The 21,151-nt window shown below is 38.5% G+C and overlaps 2 protein-coding genes across 2 annotated transcripts; both read left to right on the top strand.

Moving 5' to 3' along the window:
• The first annotated feature begins 317 nt into the window (after positions 1 to 317).
• On the top strand, positions 318 to 5,491 carry paqr7a (progestin and adipoQ receptor family member VII, a). Its single transcript, XM_061059495.1, has 2 exons — positions 318 to 445; positions 2,642 to 5,491. Exon 2 carries the CDS (start codon positions 2,679 to 2,681, stop codon positions 3,741 to 3,743), a length of 1,065 nt encoding a protein of 354 aa, XP_060915478.1. The 5' UTR covers positions 318 to 445; positions 2,642 to 2,678; the 3' UTR covers positions 3,744 to 5,491.
• A 9,560-nt stretch (positions 5,492 to 15,051) lies between these two features.
• sh3bgrl3 (SH3 domain binding glutamate-rich protein like 3) lies at positions 15,052 to 18,616 on the top strand. Its single transcript, XM_061059049.1, has 3 exons — positions 15,052 to 15,203; positions 17,020 to 17,187; positions 18,504 to 18,616. The coding sequence occupies exons 1-3, from the start codon at positions 15,159 to 15,161 to the stop codon at positions 18,567 to 18,569; spliced, it is 279 nt and encodes a 92-aa protein (XP_060915032.1). The 5' UTR covers positions 15,052 to 15,158; the 3' UTR covers positions 18,570 to 18,616.
• Positions 18,617 to 21,151: the final 2,535 nt, after the last annotated feature.

Consider the following 21,151-nt stretch of genomic DNA (forward strand, 5'->3'; position numbering starts at 1 on the left):
CATCTGCTAATGACTTCAGTGCATGCCAGATTATTTTTAAATGGTCTGATGTTTGTTAGCAAAGGCTGATATCGCCCAATACCGATGCATCCCTTGTTTAAATTGTCTCAAATTTTTTTCATTTTCCAAAACTCTTTGACAAATGTATGTTTTTTTTTAAATGTTTTAAATGAAACAACAAATTCAAATAAATCAAGTTTTCCTTACTTACCAATTTCCATTAACGGAAATCAAATTTAAATGCTTTTAATTGGATGATCAGACTTCCGGATGTATTTCAGGGACGTGCAGTGACTTGACGCACCACTTTCTACTCACTTGAGAACAACGATTCATGTTGCATATTTCTCTGTGCGGGCGGAGAAGGAGGAGGAGGAGGAAGAGGTGGAGGAGGAAGAGGTCACTTCAGCTGCGGACACTGAAGGAAACAAGCTGTCATTACAAGGTGAGACATCCAGAAGGTATCAGTATATCAGTAGGCCTATATGAACTGTAAAAAAAAAAAAAAAAAAGGAAACTTGTCGATGTGATGCGCTGGAGAAGTTAGTTTCATGTTGCTGCAGAACTTTTCTAAACTACCCCGGCTTTAAGTTCAAGGGGTCAGTGGCCTGACAGGGTCTGCGGCTAAATCGATACGACTTAGGTTATTGTATTTAAAAGAAAATCTTTTTTGTTTGTGTGAATATTCGACCCCTTACAACAATTTCTCGCCCGGGGCAGCTAGTTTACAGAAAAAAAGGTGCGGGTTTCTATTTTCACCATGACGATAAGGGGCACAAAGGAGGGGAAAATATGTTTTTTTTAGTCGAGTTAAACTTAAAATTGCAGCCACACCTGTTTCACCAGCTGTAACGATACCCTTACTTCGATGCATAAAAGAAAATGGGGAAAGAAAAACAACAACGACAACAATATATGTATGAATCTTGGTGGAAAAACGAATAAACTAGGCTATTCAATTCGACATGTTTTATATTTGTTTTCTAGATTGAGACAGTGACATTCTCATGTTTTTAGGTTAAATAGAAATGTAGCAAGGGGCTACACCTTTTTTGGTTTAACCAAGAATATTGTTCATATTTCTAGTAAAAAATAAATACATCCTCACACTTTTTATATGCCACATTCGCCTGACAAGTCAGCATAAACATCTTATTTCAAGGCATAGAGTTGGAAAAAGCCTTTGAAACTGTTAACCACAATGTGTTGCTGTCCAAACTTCCTAAATTTCAATTTTCTTATCAGGCTTGGACTCGCACTTGTACTTAAGTGGAAGAGTGCAGTGTGTCAGAGTCAATGGGCAAAAGACCATCTTCCATAAGATCAGCATGGGGATACCCCAGGGGTCAGTTCTAGGTCCACTACTATTTAGCATGTATATCAACAAGCTACCTGAGTTCTGTCCTGCAGTTGGCTGCCAAATGTGTGCTAACGATACTTTAAGCTGCTGCCCACCAAATGACTCATTGCACTCAGTTGCAAAATGGCTTGAGTCTTCTCACTTAACATTAAATATATATAAAAAAACAGTCTCAATATATTTTTCCTGGGGTCAATAATGAGACCATCAATGTGGTTGAAGATGTCAAGTACTAGTGAATTACAACTTAAAAAAAGAGTCATCAGGAAGTATACCTCTCATTTACCACAGCCCAGCTCTATATGCATGCTATGGGGTTATCATATCTATCATACTGCATCAGTTCTTGTTCTCAAGCCTCATAAACAACTTTAAAGTCGATCATATCTCTATATAACCAGACAATAAAAATCCTGGACGAAAAACCTATAAGATGGCACCATTGTCACAGAGAAACATGATATGTTTAGCTTTGAAAGCTTCATTGGCTTCTGCAATCACAAATGAATGTTTAAATGTTTGCATGGTCTGGCACCTTCTCTGTTTGATGAATTTGTTACATGACATCAGGATTCTAGTCGAGTCAACACGAGTCTTTCAATAAGATGTTTTAACTCATTTGGATTTAGACATCTCATTTCAAGACACTCTTTCCAATCAATTCAGGCCTTTTTTGTGCTTTTGGTTTTGTTGGAATTCTGTCACAATTTCCATTTCCATTTCCATCCAGTTTCATAAGTTTCCATGCAACCTTCAAAGAGTCTGCTGATTTCTGGTATGTCTGTAACACAGTAATAATGTCCTCTTTCCACCCTGTTTCAGCTCACAGCAAGGATTTTAGATGATAGGAAAAAAAAATATCACTGATCCTGTTCTGAAAATTGACTTTTTTCTTTCCAGTGGGAACATCTCCACAAATCAGCACTCTTTAAAACAACCAAAGCAGCATGAGCTAAGAGAGCACTGACTCAGATTACAGCTCTGGTTTGGTTTGCTGAAGAGTACAATAGACCACCCTCAGTTTTTGGACAGCAGGACAGATACCTGTTTTTATATTGTCTATGATGTAACACCCACAACAGTTCTAATACACATGCTTGAAACTTCTCCAAAAACGTGAAGGATAAACAGTCTTTCATTGCTGATGATTATTGCGTCAGTGATATTGTGTTTTGTTACTTTGATCAAAACTGATGATGATAAATTTAGCAAGAAATATTTAAAGCCTGTTCAATTTACAGCAAAATGTCTGAATTCCTGTTAATTTGAACTCCTCTGCAGGAACCAGCCACTGTGCATCACACAGCTACTGGCCGTCATGGCGACGATTGTGATGGAGAGAATCGGGCGAGTGTTCATCAGCCTGCAGCAGATCAGGGAGGTTCCCCGGATTCTCACTGAGGCTGCACCCTCCATGCCCGGCACCGTCCGAGACATGGAAGTTCCATGCTACTTCAGGGAGCGCTACATCTGCACCGGCTACAGACCGCTCAACCAGAACTGGCGATACTACTTCCTGTCATTGTTCCAGCGGCACAATGAGACCATCAACATCTGGACTCACCTGCTGGCATTTTTCATTGTTCTTGTTAAATTGCTGCAGCTCTCGGAGACGGTGGACTTTGCCAGTGATCATCATTCGTGGCCTTTGTTGGTCCTCATCCTGTCCTCGTTGATCTACTCGGCATTCAGTGCATTAGCTCACCTACTGGGGGGCAAGTCTGAGCTATGTCACTATGTCTTCTTCTTCTTGGACTATGTTGGGGTGGCGCAGTATCAGTACGGCAGCGCGATAGTCCACTTTTATTACGCTGTGGATGAGAGCTTACACAGCTATGTGAATTGGATCTTCATGCCTGCTGCTACTGTTTTCAGCTGTCTGTCATGCCTGGGTTGCTGCTACGGCAAATACTGCAACCACTGCCAACCCAACTGGGTGCGTAAGGTATGCCAGGTGGTGCCCTCTGCACTGGCATATATCTGGGACAGCAGTCCTGTGGCTAAAAGACTGATGTCCTGGTCAGCAGAAACCCACGACCCAGCTATAGTCTATCACTTTGGCCAGGTGGCGTTCTTTCTCAGCTGCGCCGCCTTTTTCAGCTTCCCCCTTCTGGAGTGCTGCTTACCCGGGCGGTGCGACTTCATCGGACAGAGTCATCAGATATTCCATGTTTTTCTCTCCTGCTGCACCCTGTGTCAGATCCGGGCCTCCTACCTGGACTTTGTGGGCCGTAGAGAACTGTACTCGGGGCTGCACAGGAGCGGTGAGGCCGCTCTCTTTGTCGGGTTGTATGTGCTCACTTTGGTTGTATGCGCACTGATTGCTGCCCTCATGTTGAGAAAAGTAAAACAAGTGCTTCACTTAAGGGATAAGGCAAAGTAATATAATAGATGTTGAAGGAGTTCTTTGCAAAAGCAATCATGTGCCTTTACAATGATGTCAAAATAGAAATGTTTCACAACAGTAACAAGGCGATAGTGAGATAAATACATACAATATCTGGAGTCAGTATTTTGTTACATGTTTTTAATACAATATTCAAGCTAATCCTCACTATCAGCAGTTTGTATGCATCACTATAGAATGGAGCTTTTGGAACAAATCTGCTTCCTCTTACTTTCAAATCACTGCCTACAGTATGTACTGATTTTTAAAAAAGTTATTGCATTAACATATTTGTATTCTTTAATACTGGAATAATGTATGGAAATGCATCTGAAATGTATTTTAAAAACTGAATTTAGGTTTTGATATTCATATTGGGGGCAGTTTTCAGTCACACAAACAGATTTTTGCAGAATTTTGTCGTCAAAAATATTTTTCCTATTTGTCTTGTTTATACTGAGACACATCTGTATGGAGGAGTGTTAGGGCCACATCAAGGGGGGAAGATCTGAGATTTCGAGATGAAAGTCAAAATTATGAGAATGAACTTGAAAATGTACATGAGTGAAGTCGTCATTTTAGTCTACAGTTATGTCAGAGGAGCAGCAGCCGCCTGTGAAAAAATGAGGAACGTGGAGCATCTTGAGAAGTTATACTTTAGTATACGTTTCACAAATCAGATAATACTTCCTTGTGTAGCCTGTAACACAGATTGACTGAGTATTTACTGTCTGTGGGATGAGCTGCTTTAAAAAAAAAAAAAACAGTCTGATAAGGTCTCAAAATACCCGATAAGTTGTGTTGGGGCTTTACATAATGTATGCAGATATTAAACTAAACATTCTTTTTGCACGTCAGCGTCACATTGCCGTGAGTATCAGGACCCTGAAAAGATACTGCAAGAAACTGAGGCTTTTCCAAAGAAAGAAGCACACTGACTTGGAGGAAATTGTCTCTTTTGTAGCAGAGGGAATGGCTTTCAGGGTTCCACTTTCATCATTTTCACGCAGGTGTATGGCTCCTCTTCCCATACAAGCTTTCAGAATAATAATTTCAGCCTAGTTTCAAATCGAATTATGAAATTGCACACAAATTTACAACTTTATTCTTCTAATTTTTTACGCTAACAAAACTGTAGTCTCGAAAAATTTTGAAAAAAAACTTTTGATGTGGACCTCTCCATCATACATCAACATTGAAATAGAGTAATAACAAGGGAACAACATGCGAGTCCTTTTCATTGTACCTTCAGCGCCCATTGTTTGCACATTTAATGTTATATTTAGCGTAAAGTTTGTACTGATGGAGTATACCTTTGAAAATGTGTTTTTGCTGTTTGTATTTGTATTGAATGCACTGCCTAGACTGTATGAGAAAGCTGGATGTTTTTATGAGGGATCATACAAAACATATTTCATACATTAGACACACAGAATGTACGCGTATGTCAGGATGTCAGCCATCACTGTATTGTGTCTTACTGGAACTCTTGTTTGTGCCTCTTGAGTTACAAGGGAAAAGTTACTAAAGGTACCATGAGAATGTATTGTTTGGGAGCTGCTCAACTACTGTCCCAGATGTGAAAACAGCAGGAATGAGATGAATAGACGTTTCTTGGTGACAGAGTCTGCCTTTAAGCTCCTCATATCTTGACCTCTTGCTTGCCACTGTCTTGTTTTTTTTCTGCTTTCTTTGAGCTACAAAAACAATATTAAACATGTCTTCAAATAAACGTCCACACTGTAGTTTTGTTTTATGTTTTACTTGTGCATTTAACAGGGACATTGCATTCCTAGAGTTGACTGGATAGCTATCACCATTATCAAGAGCATGTTGACTTCTACATATTGTGGAAGGAACATTGCGCTTGCATGTTATCACCGTATGTTTGGAATACAGTTTCATTTCAAACCTTGATCCAAAGGCAGCAGGACTAGTTGAAGATCTTGGAAGATGTTTCACCTCTCCTCCAAAACTCTTCTTCTGGTCTAATCTATCTGGTGGATGGAGCTAGAAATGTAAGGGCTTAAATTTCTAGCTCCGTCCACCAGATAGCTTCTAATTTATCATCTCTTGGACGAGTGAGAACCTATAGAACACAGTGTAATATGCATGTAGCCTACCTCTTAGACAGTGGAACATAGTGTAAGGCAAGGCAAGGCAAGTTTATTTCTAGAGCACATTTCAACGACAAGGCAATTCAAAGTGCTTCACACAGGACATCAAAAGCTTCATGACAGAGGAAAAAAATGAATATTGAAATAGAACATTTAAAACTCACTCAAACAAACAATTCACAATCACAGAGAAGAACCATTCGGACATTCCTTGGCATTTTTACTACCTCCTTCATATCCCAGATTTGAAGGACTAACGTGCAATTTCCTTTGAATCCTGAAAACGTCTTGGCAGGATTCGAGAGAGTAGGGTACAAACAGTATTCAGTTAACATCACTTATATCTAACTTTGTGCTCAGCATGATTTGCTGTCATTTACTGACATTTTTTGTCATTTTTTCTTCTCAATGACAAATAATTAGTATCACCCTATGGCCTCTTGCGTGGGATAATCCTTTACCTGCTGGAAAGGTTAAAATCTTGTGTCAATGATGTTTTACCTTAAAGGAAGAATGTGCAACATTTTACACATAAATACAGCAGATATCAAGTCTATCCTCTGTAAATGTCTCTCTGAGTCATGACTGTCTACAATGAGTGAGAGGCTTGAGTCCCAACTGCTGTGTTGTTGTCAGAGCCGTGTTTACATCATGTTTACATGGACGGGACGGCCTTGTGTATGAAGCTGTTTTAGTCAAGGACTAGAGAAAAGAAGAATCACATAGCCTACTCACTGCTTATTTGGAAGAGTCTTTAGATCACAGTCACGGCATACAGAAATCTTTTTTTTTTTATTGCCAACTCTGCAAAACAAACAACAACAAGAAGCATGGCATTTCAAAAACTGATAGAGAAAATATGTTAAACACAGATTAAATGTGTTTTTTTTGTTTGTTAGACAGGTTGAGAAGTAACAATACATCCTCTTTGCAGAACAGACAGCACGCTTAATCTGAGGGCTGTTTATCTATGCATGTCTCACAGTGGTTAATTGGTCTCCATAGTTACCTGTTAAACAGCGTTCCTCCTGGCAGGGCCTCAGCTGTTATTTACATACTGTATGGATACACTTGACCCTGTGACGCTGTGCATATGATTGAGTCATTTGTAGACTCCGACTAGCAGCTAGCACGAAGGGATTCTGAGCCTTTTTTGTACCGAGTCACACAGACAACATGGACTCTGAGGCCAAAACGTAGAACTGTATGTAGCAAAAATGTGTTCTGTGTAATGGGAGAATAATAAATTATAATAAGAAACTTCAGGAGTGAAAGGTCCTATCATTTGTGGAGTAAATGAAAATGAAGGAGTGATAAAATATATTGAAATAATATTATAATAATACATTATATGTTTTTTTTTAAAAGACATCAATTGTTAGTAGCGCTGCGTGAAGAGTAAAGTAGGCTAACACAAAAAAATATCCAAGGGACTCTGATTGGTTACAAAAGTTAAAAAGCCGTTATTAATTCATGGCTTCAGGCAAATTTAAAAATGTGTGGCAGACCGACGTGTTTCAGCTCATCAGAGATTTCATCAGGGTGCAAAGGTTATGGAACATCTTTATACTGGGACATGCATTGGCCTTTGGAGGATTGCAGCACCCCATGCATGCTAGGTCTGCTGTGCAGTTTGAGAGGTGGTCTAGGAAAGGTGCCTGCTGACAAGTTTTCAAAGCCCCTTTTTATTTATTCCCCTCTAAATGGTTAGAGGTCTAGCCTTAATCCACTGAAATAAAATGCATCTTCTTGCTCAATGAATACACTTCCAAAGTTTTTGCTGGACACTTGTCAGAGGAAGCCCATCATCCTGGAAACAGATTTTCTGTTTGCTTATTAGCCAAGGCAGGGCCTTAACCAGATGACACTGTGTTGCATTCTGCTATAAACTGAGCAGGGCCAACTCGTCAGAACACACTCCTTTTTTTTTTTTTTGCCAGAGCCCCCTGCTTTGTTCTGCTCTAGCACCACCATCGCGTCATCAGACAGAGTGGCTGTGTTTTTCACTTGGGGCCTAAGTCGCTCTGAATGTGGTTGTTGAATGTGTCTGCAGCAGTAAAAAAAAAAAAAAAAAAAGTCAGGAGCCAAAACTGCAACAACAAAGTAAAGTTTGACTATGGGATGCTGAGACTAACAAACAGGCTTATTATGCAATAGGTGAATCGTTTTTTTTTTTTTTTTTTTTTTTTTACCATTTCTGAGTTATGCGCTCACATTGCATGTAGCTGTTTATGCAGTATGTAATGCTGAACTGCAAACTGTTTTGTCTACATTGCAACAATGATAGGGGTAACTTTTTTTCCTCAAGCCAGGCAAAACAACCTTTTTTAATCTTACCTTTAGGACACAGCATATTCACAGTGCATTACAGTAGTGAAGAAATACACTTAAAAACATGAAACATATTTGAAATGTGACTCAATAAACCATCATTTTTTTTAAAAATTTGATTAAAAAAAATCAATAAAAGTAGAAGTAAAGCTAAGCTACATAGCGTTACAGATTACAAATAAGTTATAACTCTGATTTATTGGAAAGCATCTTAAAAAAAAGTATTTATTTAGCCCTGATTTAAAGAGGGTAACAGTGTTAGCTGACTACTTTATTATGCTTCCAGATACTTGTTTTATTGCCTCACAATGTTTTTCACTTGTCCAGTGCAGTTCTAGTTATGACACACGCTCTGCAGAGCAGATAAGATATGTCTGGAAATGTTGATCTTACTTTTATTGCTGATTTCTTTAGAACGGAAATGTATGATGCCATAGATACAGCTATGATCACTTTGACTGCTCAACAGCTCCAAATAAGATTAGCAGATAAATGAGCCACACAGGCCTTAAACCCTGAGGCAGATGTGCTTTCTATACTACAGGTGTACAGTAAAGTGATGTGTAAGGTACAGCAGCTTTTTTTTAAATAATCAGCAAACACGATCACATTCAACCTCATATGAACAAAGGTTATAAAAACAGAATCCAGATAACAGTGACAGCCACAGCTCTGAAATCCAAAGTTATATGGTCACAATCACAGATCCAGTCTTTCCTTAACAGTCTTAACAGCAGCTGATGGAAGAGCCAGGCTAACTAGCTCTGCTTATTTTCAAGCTACAGTGGTAGAGACTTTGGTCTGAGGGTTTACTGCTCACGCTCTGATCACACCGTAAATCATATTAATAAAATAATACTGTTTCATTATTATTCATATCCATGAAACAATACTTCATTATGCAGCCCAGTATGGAAGCCCTGAGGGGTAAATGAGGAAAGACAATCTGGGGATCACTTTAATAAGTGTCGTCCTCTTCCGTGTTTATGACCTTTTTTTTCCAGACTGATCTTCCTGACTTTCTTTTTTTATACGCCTGAAACTTGTTAATCAGTCTTTTATTTAAGTATTTAATTTTGTGGGTTTTTTTAGGGAAATGAAGTTGTTCCATTCTTCAGATTTTTGTTTTTTGTTATTTTTGAATAGCTCTAGATTATTATTTATCTATCTGAAAACAAAGACGTGATAATTGTGTTTACATAACTTGAAAATGCACAATGTCCTGTAAACTGTCCTTGTATAAGCTACATCCGGATTAGCGCAAAAAGCCTTTATACCTAAGATTATTGGCCAGGAGAAAAAACACATTACACCTGCCAAAGAGTTGTTTACATCGTTGACACAGAAAAGTAGGTGAGCTCGTATTAAAGTCCAACTTAGAAAATGGGTTACTTTCCATTTCCTTTTTATTACTTGCCTCTCATGGCTCTACAGCTCAGAATATTCATAGTTCAAAGATAAAATCAAAACAGAAGTATTGAGATATAATACCAAAGAACTTCATGAACAAATCCTCCCTGACTCATTTGGAGCTCTAAATGTACCCGTATTTGATTTAAATAAAAAGTGTATTTAGTATAAGTGTATAATTTGTTATTTTTTTAATGTGTTAAATAAAACATAAAATATGAGATCATAATATATCTTGTTTCTTGTCTGATGGTAAGTAACAGATCGAATGTGAAAACCCACTAAAGAAAGTGTATGAGTAAACACTCTAAACTAAGACTTTTAGACCTTTACTCTGGTCCTCTATCAGAATCCAGATTATGTTTCTGTAAGGACGTAGGGATCGAGCTCAAATGAACAAAGTACAGAACACCTGCTGCCACCAAGTAAACACAGATTAGTTTACATCAGACTCACATTATTTGAAAGACAGCAAGTATATCAAGACACGTTGGCTTGAACCCAATGAAAACATGGAGCAGATCAGCTGTCTGTTTACACAGTTTTTACACTGGTAGTTATGTTAAACACACACACAAAAAATGAACTACTAGAACATAATCTCAAGTGTCATCGTCTAAACTGCAACATATTTAAACTTCCTTTCTCATTCCCTGCAATCGGACCAATAACTGCACAAATGAATCAAATTATTAAATCCACATAAAATATTACTCCACTTTTATTGACCAGAAATCACAGGCAAACTGTTGCAAACTGTCTAAATTATACAAATACTTCGGCAATGTTTCGGTACCAAAACGTTGCCAATGTTTTTGTGTAATTTAGAGGGTCAGACAGTTTAAAACAAAAGAGATGGGTTCCTTTTAAAATGTGTGGTATCAAAAAGTATTGAAGGAGAAAATATAGACGACCTTATTTTAAAGAGGATGCACTATATTATAGGTATTTTACTTATATTTAAAGCCGTCTGTGAGACCAACAGCAGTGGTATGAGGAACTTCAATTTAGTCTCAAAACGCTTCAAGTATGAACATATGGAGTGAAGCTTGCAAGCCAGTTCAGGCAGGCAACTGGAGCAGCACTGATTTCACACTGACATGCGTCATTCTTCACAATCATGAGACAAATGCATCCTCCAAAATTAGGGGTCTATTAAGCTGCAATATCTCTGGTCTCTCCTGCTGCTCTGTACTGGTGCAGGGCAGAGCTGGCCCAGCATCCACCTGTTGGCTCCAAAGAATGGTTTCAGATACCATCTCATCACTCCTCAAATTTTAAGATTGTACACTTGTCTACACATTTTGTCAATGTTTTGGCACCATCAATTTAGTGGTTTAGACAGTTTAAATCAAAAGAGATTGTTTCATTTTAAAATGTGTGGTATCAAAAAGTATTGGAAAATGAATTATAGACAACTTAATATGAAGGGGGTCACATGTGTAATGGAGGTATGGTTACAGCGATAATCGCAGGATGGGCTGAGGCGTTAGTGGAGAGGCCCAATGTTATATATTTTCTTGGGGACCACAAATCCTGGCAACGCCCCTGGTTGTAGGCATACGACCATGAGGCAGGAAATGTAGCTCTCGTCCTAATGTTCACATTTGGCTTAGTGGTAGAGTCAGTTGTCTGTCAACTGGAAGGTCAGGGGTTAGATCCCCAGCTCCTGTAGCCACATTTTGATGTGTCCATGGGCAACACGCTGAACCCCAAATTGCTCCTGCTGCTTGGTCAGTCATGTGTGAATGTGTATGAATGGATAAGTAAATACTGATGGACTCTTTCCATAGCTGCCTCTGCCGTCAGTGTGTGAATGTGTAGGTGTGGCCTGTGGTGTAAAAAGTGCTTTGAGTAGTCAGATGACTAGAAGAACGCTATACTAGCTCAAGTCCATTTACCATTTAAGGATATCATATAAGTTTTGTTTCTTCTTACCTTTAAAGGAAACATCCCAACAGGCTCGGGGGACTGTGTTGTGTTTTATCTGTGATATTTGTTGGATACTGTGCTGAGTTAATTTAAAAAATGCTTTGCCTTCTGTATAACTGATGCATTGCAAAATGACATAAAGTTTGATATATTTAGAGCTGTTCTATTGTCAATCATATCAACCTGACCTTATAACTCACAAAACCTTTCATTTCCTTGTGCCTTCTTTTGCTTTATTGGAGTTTTGCCATCCTGTTGCTGAATAATAATTGTCTTCTGACCCCTGGTGTCGATAAAGATGCATTTATTCGAGACAGAATAAATGCATTATATATTTTCTTGCGTCATGAGCAGGGATGGTTTTCTGCTCCCTCTGGTGCAAACCTTGGAGATGATATTGTTGCAGGTGTCAGATATATCGACCCTGCTGGCTGGCTCTGCGGTCTGGCTCCAGTCTTTACTCTGTGTTGGTTTGTACTGGTCCATACTGCACGGCTCACTTGCTCGCCTAAAACCCTGAATCAGCTGAATTGTGGCACTGTTGGACTCTCTCCCACATTCTTCCTGTCTGACTCACAATAGAAGGGGCCATGCCTGCTTCCCTTGTGATAAGTTCCTAATTAAATTTATTTACTGCTCATTAAACTTAATGGGGCTCCATAAACCCAGAGTGTTATAGCAGGCAACAATACACAGCTGATCTGTCCATGTAAATCAAATTGTCAAAGATACTTCCAACTTGGAAAAATCTAGGTCAGTGGCTCTCAAACTTTTCACAATGAGTACCACCACATAAAATACTGGGCTCTTCAACTACCACCAATATGGCCAACATTGAAATACAGTTGCGTACTGTATAGGGCTATTTAATATACAGTTTACAGAGTTTTCCTGATATGATTATTATTTATTATTAACGGCACACCACGCACTGTGACCTGGGCTTATCTCTGTGCTACTCCAAAAGAATCCAAACTGGATGTGACTCATATGTCGTTGACTTCAGTTTCTGCCGTGCTTCTCGATTTGTGTTTGTCGCAATAGCCACAAATGCAAAAAAAATGTCAACCGTCATATTTGCTTCCTCCCCTTCCGTCATCAAAGCTTTACTTTTCAACCATTTAATTTGTACGTCTTTGTACATTCTACCAACTAACACCTCATAGGTGCCACCGTGTTGTTGAATTTTTGTAGCCAAATATATCAACAGCTATTGAGTGGATTGCCTCATAAATTGGAAACATTTATTTCCCACAGCATCTATTGTGATCTCTTCAGTTAACTTTTAGTTAACACGTGTCAAGTGAATGTTTCTACGTGATCAATCCGTGGTTTAGGACCAAATACCTGCCAAACAAATTGAATCAGAATCAGGACGAGGGGGCAAATAAATAATCATGAAAATATGTCAACTCAAGAGACAGAATTGGAGCATCACAACTATTCTTAGAAATAATGTGTAACACCTCTTGACATTCATGAACATGATGGTACAGACTGCTTCTCTGCTGTTATATGTCAAGCCAATGTGTGTGAGCTGCTGCTGAGCGATACGTCTGCTGGCTCGGAACACTTTATCTTGCAGTATGAATTAAAGCTTCCTGTTCCCCAGTGGATTCATCCTCCCGAGGTGTTTTTCTGCAGACAGCATGCTCAGGGTAGTCGTCCATGGTTAGACAAGTCCTGTAAGGTGTAATCATACTTTTGGTCAGAATAAGCTCTAGTACAATTCAGAAATGTCTGATCGACAAACAGCAATGCAACAGAACACAGGACAGCTGTGGTTAAACACAGTGTTTATGAAAATAAATGAACTTTTAAGCAGCTGCACAATTTAAAATCTATTTCAAATGTGGTATATTTCACATGACTTGTGAGTAAGACCACTCCAGTTTCATCCTTTCTGCTTAAGGGTTCCAGATATTTTGACCATGTACTTCTTGTAAAACGTGGATTTAGCCACCATTATGTCATCCAGCTGTTTGCGGAACATAGTTTTGAAGCTGAAAGCTTGGCACTTTTTCACCATCTTTTATTTTGAGACAGCGATGCAGATATGTGTTGTCTTGCCTCTATTCTAATTCATGTTCCCGTGGTAGCCACTCATCAACAAGTTAAGCCCTAAAGCATGTAGTGTTTTATCGCTATTCTGATTTTACCCCGTTAACTTCTCTTTGCAGCTAGTGGTGATTGAGTTCACAAGTTCACAGTGACCGGGGGGGATGTTGGATTAAAAATGTTTGCCTTTGTGCGAACATTCAGTTTCCTACTCCTTGGGAACAAATTAAAGCAACAGGTGTTGTTGTAACAAAACAAAAATAATCTGTTCATAACTTAAATTGAGACGTACAACTTTTTGGATTTAATTCAAAATAATTGTAATACATTGTTGGCAATTTCAATGATTTTAAAAAGTTTTAGCAGTCCTAAATCAAAAAACACTTTTTACATATAAAGTTTTTAGCTTTCAGAATCTGTGCAAGATGTAAAGAAAAAAACTAAGGAAAGCTAGATACAGTAACATATGAAAAACTTTGGTCTAAATGAAGTAGGAAAAGAAAAGAAAGTATTGGTTTGACAGATGGGAAGGAGGACTGGGTGAATGTCAAAAGGTATTACATGTAGCCTATGTGATTTAGGTTGAGAAAATAGCAGTGAATTACTATGAATTTAAAATATTACCATTTATGAAAGGGGAAGTTTAATGTTATAATTATTTTTTAAACAAAAATATGAATTAATTTTTGCATTGTCTCTTTAAACTGATCAGCCAGTAGAGGTCCTCAGTGTGGAGGCGGAATAGAGTCATCTTTACCAGAAAACATAGGCATAACTCATTTCCTGTTGTTTACAACATTAAATACGAATTCAAACTCTCATAACCAAGTAAGATCTTCACAAGTGAAGGATTTTATAGGATGAAGTTTAAATGTTACCTCTTGAGCTTGCGACATGCAACTTTATTATTATTATTATTATTCTTGTTAGGCCGATTTTTAGGCTATGGCATAATCATTATTATTAGCCAAGAAAAGTTTGGACATCCTCACAGCTGTAGTCTAAATAGACATAAAAATACTTTTGCATTTAGGTCTACTCGATTATCAAAATAATTGCAAAACAATTTCGTGTGATTGGCTTATTGGACTGGTACGTTTACTTATCATTATCATCACATTTAGTTAAAACTGTAGCTCACAGTTGATGTCTATTTTTTACCTACATATATATATATATATATATATATATATATATATATATAATTTTTTTATTTTTAAATAAAGCCTATATATATATTATTTTTTTTAATTATTATTATTTATTTATTTATTTAAATTTTTTACATTTCTAATTGTATTTAATTTTGCACTGTTGTGGGATGAATAAAGGAGTATTTCATCTTATCTTATCCTATTAGAACTTTATATCTCTGTCCTCCTACTTTGGCAATTTAAGTGAAATCCGTAAGAAGGGCTACCTCCTTACCTGGACATGTCTTTTATTTTGAAAGGGACGCGGTCATGTTTCCTTACCTTTCCTATCGACTCTGCTGAGCTTGACCAGTCGAGAGAGAGAGCTACTCGAGAGCGGATATACAAAGGAAGCAGAGGGACCAGCAGCAATGGGAATCAAACTGTACTACACCACCGTTACAGCCTCACGGACGGTGAGTGAAGAGGCCGTAACTAAATGAACTTACCTGTGTGTCGGTGTTTTTCAGCGCCGCTGGCAGCACCCTGCTGAGTCCTGCAGACACACCCAGCAGCACCCTATCAGTAACAGCGTCCTCCTGACTAACGGTGCAGCGGGCCTGTGCTGTTCAGCGCCCTTTTAAATCGATATTGTCAGCATTAATACGGGGGCCTGGGTACCTACCTTCATGAAAAGAAAAGTTACCGACCGAAAGTTGAATGTAATAAAAGATCTTACTGAAACGACCTGGTTTTGATGATTCCACCTTAACGGTACTTCCTTAATCTTGGTAAAGGGAAGTTGCTTTTTTTTTTTTTTTTTTTTTTTTAATATAGCATGGTTGGCTATCTAATTTTTGTGTGCAGACAATTCCACCACATTATATGTCGTAATTTAAAAACCGTGACAATATCATAATGTTTTTGTGGAGTAAAAGCCTGGCCAGAATCACCAAGTGTAGCGACCACCATATGTTTCCGCTTCCTGAAAGAGAACTGTGCGCCAAACGTCATGTAAAAAAAAAACCCTGACATTTTTGGGTTGCTTTTGCTTATGGCAAATATTTACTGTTAAGACCTTCTGCAAGAAGTATGCATTGACTATTGGCTTATACATCATATACACAGGACAACACTTGCCTGAAAGAAATATCCTATTTCTAGTGGAGATAGCCTACAGCTCGGTCTGTACCAGTTCTGCAGGAGTATGGAAACCATTAATAAAATCTTTGAAGTCAGGCTAGTGAGAGCAGCCTGTTGGTTCACATGTGAGCCGAATTCATCAGACAACATTTGAATCCAGGAAAACTCAGATGTTTACTGTCTTTTTATGTAGGTGTTATCTGATAATCCACATCTTTTTAAAACAGCTTAACATTGTAATGGCGATTTGTTAAAATATCTCAGTAGGATAGGTGCTTGGAGTTGAACAGGTCAAATGAGGACTGCTTGCAGACACCAGTCAATTGACGTTGTAAAGCACACTTCTGAAGAACTTGATGAACATTATTTTTTTAGCTTAGCATTGGATGTAACATTTGCCACTTATTATGTATGAGGAATTCATCGAGAGGAAAAACTTCTGTGCCCTTCATGCACTTTTAGTCCTCTCATGTGCGTTAATGCTGCTTGGCAACCTCCTACTTTTAAATAAAAGTGACAGCCTGTCTTTCTGATGGCTTCAGGATCAGCTGCTGTATGGTTGTTATTTTTCCTCCTTTCATTTTATAATGGTAATATAATAATAATCTTTTGTGTTCAAGTAAACTGAAAACGTTGTTTGCTCTCTGAAGGAATCTTACAAGTTTTCCTGCCATGACCTCGTTCTTCACGTGACTAAAAGAGAAGCTTTTAACTGCTGAGTCGGCTTCTTAAATTTCATCACACGAGTAGAGAAGTTCTCCTTTTCATTTCAAGGCCATGAAACTGGTTTTAAAACAACAGTTGGTGGTGACTGAACGCCAGCTCGTGTATCTCCACTAGGCGCCATGCTTAGGTGTGGTCACACTACTGCAGGCTCCCCCTCCCAACTTCCTGACTTACTGACAAAGATAGTAGAGGGTTAAACAGGTCTATTAATCATCATCCAGGAGTTAGATACGGCTTCTGCTTTTAAAGGCAGAGTACTAAAATGACATATTTTACTTCCCCAACAGTGGGCCTTTAAAATATCCCTTCCCATGAGGAGATGACATGACTTGATTTATGATCGCAAATATGCACAGCTTTGGTTATCTGATGGTTTATCTGAGGTTTGTTATATTTCTGACAGACGTCTGTTGTATTTTCCAGGTGAAGTCTCAACAGGCTGAGGTGATTCGAATCCTTGACAGTAAAAGCATCCAGTACGAGCTAATCGACATCTCCGTGGGTGGGGAGCTTCGCGACGAGATGAGAAACAAAGCAGGAGACCCCTCGGCAGTCCCACCCCAGCTTTTCAATGAAGACCAGTACTGTGGGGTGAGAGAAAAACGCACATTTACCACATCAGTTTTGAAAAAAAAAAATCCCTTGCATTGACGTCTTAAGTCGATTATTTTGGTATGAGTTAGCCTCTTTGTGTAAATAAATAAATATACCCACATTTATTTTACAAAAATATAAAGTCTACTTTTCAAAGTGCAATGTGCATTGTATGTGTGTGTGTACGTTAATAATCCCAGGACTAACCCAGTCAACATGTTAGGCTAACCCTAACCCTTTAACCCAAGAACTGTTAAGTAGCAAATCTCATCGTTAGCACATCTGGATTGAACACCAGCTTTGTGCTCCTCGACTTAAAACAAACAGATACAAGTCACTTATGTTGTCAGAAGGAAAGAAGAACTACCAAAATAAACTCCTGTCCTCCTCAACTCAGAAGACGGAACAATGTCTTAAGACTGGATATTTATGTTGCAGATTCAGCATTTCTTTAAGAACCATTTCAACCTTGAATTGTATTTGGAAGACTTTAGACTCTTTCATTCCTACTTTGCGACGTAACATTCTTCCCCCCGCCACACCAATAAACCTAGTTGAAGAGGTACATTCTCTCTCCAGGAATGCACTATTCTGGGCTCTCTGGTAGAAACACCTCTTACCTGCCCTAAGATTTTTCTCAGACAAAAGAGGACATGAGGGAGAATTGAAGGAAAGAAAAGAGAGTGGTCAAGCATTAGACTAGCTGTCTTAAACTCAGTCTTTTAAAGGTCACATATACGGTAATCCTCCTCTTCAACCAGTTTAAATAAGTCTCAGAGCTCCCCAAAACATGTGTGTAAAGTTTCTTGTTCTAAATCTATTCCGATCCTGTATTTGATCATGTCTATAAACCCCTCTAGTTCAGTTCTGCTCAGAACAGGCTGTTTCTGTGTCTGTACCTTTAAATATGTAAATGAGCTGCGTCTGACCACGCCCCCTCTCTGGAAGGGCTTGGGTGTCTTGAGCTTTCTCGCTCCATGTCCTATTTATTACGGTGAGAAGGCAGACTCAGAGGGCAGAACAAACACCTAGCTGTGGGAGTGTCACCCACCTGGGGGAGGGGTGACTGCCCTTTGTGATGTCATGAAGGGAACATCTCCAAACGGCCTGTTTGAGCACATATTTTCAGAAAACTAGAGCACACAAATCACTTTAGGCAAAGTACTAACGTTTTGATGCACTGCGTCTTCCTCAGACTCAAAACTAAAAGCTAATTTTCTTTATTTTAATTTTATTTTGTGCCAATTCTCAGACAGTAAAATGATCTTTGTTTTCCTGTTGCCTCATTAACAGTCTTTTTTTCCTCTCCACAGAACTACGAAATGTTGTCCGAGGCGGTGGAGGCGGATACAGTGGATCAATTTCTGAAAATGGCATGAGAAGGGCAGAACATCATTCTCCATCTTAACCACAACCCCCCCCCCCCCCCCCCCCCCCCCCCCCCAAACCACCAACCCACCAACATAGGCCCCCCCAAGAAGGCCCTCTACCCAGTCTCTTCTCTCTCTGCACCACTGGCAATGTCCTCACAATTTCAATGCCATAATGAAGAATGCCAAATATCTTGTATCAAACCAATCAGAAGACACACATTCCCATTACCACACCATTAGGCTCTAATTCATCAGTCTTAAATTTTTACACGTGTTTTTTCCCTTTTTCATTTCTTTCCCTGTTCGACGGACTAGTCCACTAGGACTTCATGGGGTGTCTAAATTGTGCAGTAATTAGGTCGACTAATCTTGGCTGCAGCCACATGATCACTGGAGATTAAACTAATCCATGGGATGACAAGTTTCAACCCAGAATCTTCCTGATCCTCTGCAGACCAAACTCATCATTATCATCATCATCATCATCATCATCATCATCACTGAGTCTTAACTACTTTGGCGTCTTTTTCTGCAGCCTTCAAGTTCCCATGTTGAATAAGACTGCACACTATCTTTTTTTTTTTTTTACCTCACATGGATGCAAATGTACACAAAAGTAGCAAGGACTGCAATGGTCTTCAAACTTAATTAGTTAAGAATTAAAGCAGCCAAAAAGACTTTTTTTTTTTTTGGCCTGGCAACTTTTTGTAATTTTGGTCCATTGGTCACCTTTACAGTAACTAAGAAGGGGATTAGATTTAAAGTGGGAAACCACTCTGACAAAAGTTGTGCTTACACGGGGTGCTTCTCAGCAAAACACCAAACTTGATCTCACCAAATCGGTTTAGTGCTTACCCTTCCTTACTCTTCCAAAGACAATTGTGCGTAGTTTACATCCATGTTTGATAAGTTGCAGTCTTCTTCCTCTCCGCCTTTATTGTTTCTCTTCTTAACTGCTGGCACGAGTGTGAATCCTTTTTACATGATCCGAACAAAACAGGGACCTACTTGTGAACGCGTTGCTCTATAGAGCTACTCGTGGTCAAAATGTTTACAGAGTACTACTTTAAGCTATGTTGGGGAAATAACTTAACAAATATGAAGACAGTCTATATGTCAGTAAAATCTATAGCAAATACAAAGGCACATTATCAACAAGGTCGTGTCCAACAATCCTTAAAAAAATAAGAGCTAAACCTTTTAGTCAACTTTTGGGATTAAATTCGCCCTGTTAGTGTTTAAAATCTGTTTAATCTTGTAACCAAACACTTTAGTTATATTTATCTTATGATGGTCACCAATGGACCAAAGGTATTAATGATGTTGGGATACGCCTTCAAAAGAAATTAACAGTAGAAAGCTTATGTAGTCAGCTGCTTAACCTTAGCATCCGGTGGAGTAGGAGGAACAGATTTTTTTTAATGTCACATTTGTTGCCAATCTATATCTGTTAGGTGAATTTGCAGGCGGATATTCACTGGACTATCAGCACTTTCCTGCTTAACTCTACATTCCTAATAATCTGCATAACTTGAAAGCTTCGTACTTTGCACCAATGACAGGACAAAACAACACCAAAACGACACACACACACACATGGAAAAGACGAGAATCTTATAGCTTTCAGGCGTGTACCTTTTCCTTCCTTTGTTCATTTTGTGTCACAGTTTCTGTGCTTGTCATGATTATGAAGATGCAGTATAACTCTGCCTCAGTCTTAACACAGACATAAAGGTCAAAGCTGGTGTGTTAGAATTGACCTGAATCAGTCTTAGGAACCACTGACCAAACGGGAAAAATGAAGGCTGCATTTCTTTGTGCTTTAATGATATGATATGCATTCAATCAGTTGGTAGATATCAGTTGAATATACTATTCATGTTCTTGGTAATATATCTTTTTGTTTTTTAAATAATCAAGAATAACATGGTATTCCACTCTTACTGATAACATCCGTCACCCCTCCCCTACTTTCAAACTTGTGTTGTTACGGTTTGGGATGACATCTCTGACACACAATTGTGCACTGTTTGTAAGTCGATGGTTGTAGATGTTTGCCTGTTATTGATGTATATTCACTATCAACCATGTTTTACAAATTCCATGTCTCTCTCTGAGCGCCTGCTTTGCTTTTGGACCAATCCCCCTTGGCCAAAAAAGAAGAAATAGGAAATAAAAAAAAAAAAAGCTGTTGTCTTCCAAGAAGATTGTGAAAAGTGATTTATGGGTGAAAAAAATAAAAATGGAGTTGAATCGACCTGTCTTGGATTTATTTTATTCATCTGTTGGGATTCTTGACTAGAACAATAAGTTTGCCAAAAAAGAACCTCAATATCCTAAAATTATTTAGCTCATTAAGAAGAAGAATATATCATTTTAATCCCTTTAGCGGACATTACATTTTTCAAGATGTGTAATTTTCTTTTCATAGTCCTTATTTCAACAAGGATTCTTACAGGATGTTGTGACCATATTTGCTAACACAAAAGGCAATTTTTCATTTAAGTGGAATATTCTTGCCATACAGTCACATGTGCTGTATGATTTTTTTTTACACTCTGCACTGTCTTGGCATTGAGACAAATTCT

The sequence above is a fragment of the Labrus mixtus genome, chromosome 16, assembly GCF_963584025.1.
Source record: "Labrus mixtus chromosome 16, fLabMix1.1, whole genome shotgun sequence".
NCBI lineage: Eukaryota > Metazoa > Chordata > Actinopteri > Labriformes > Labridae > Labrus > Labrus mixtus.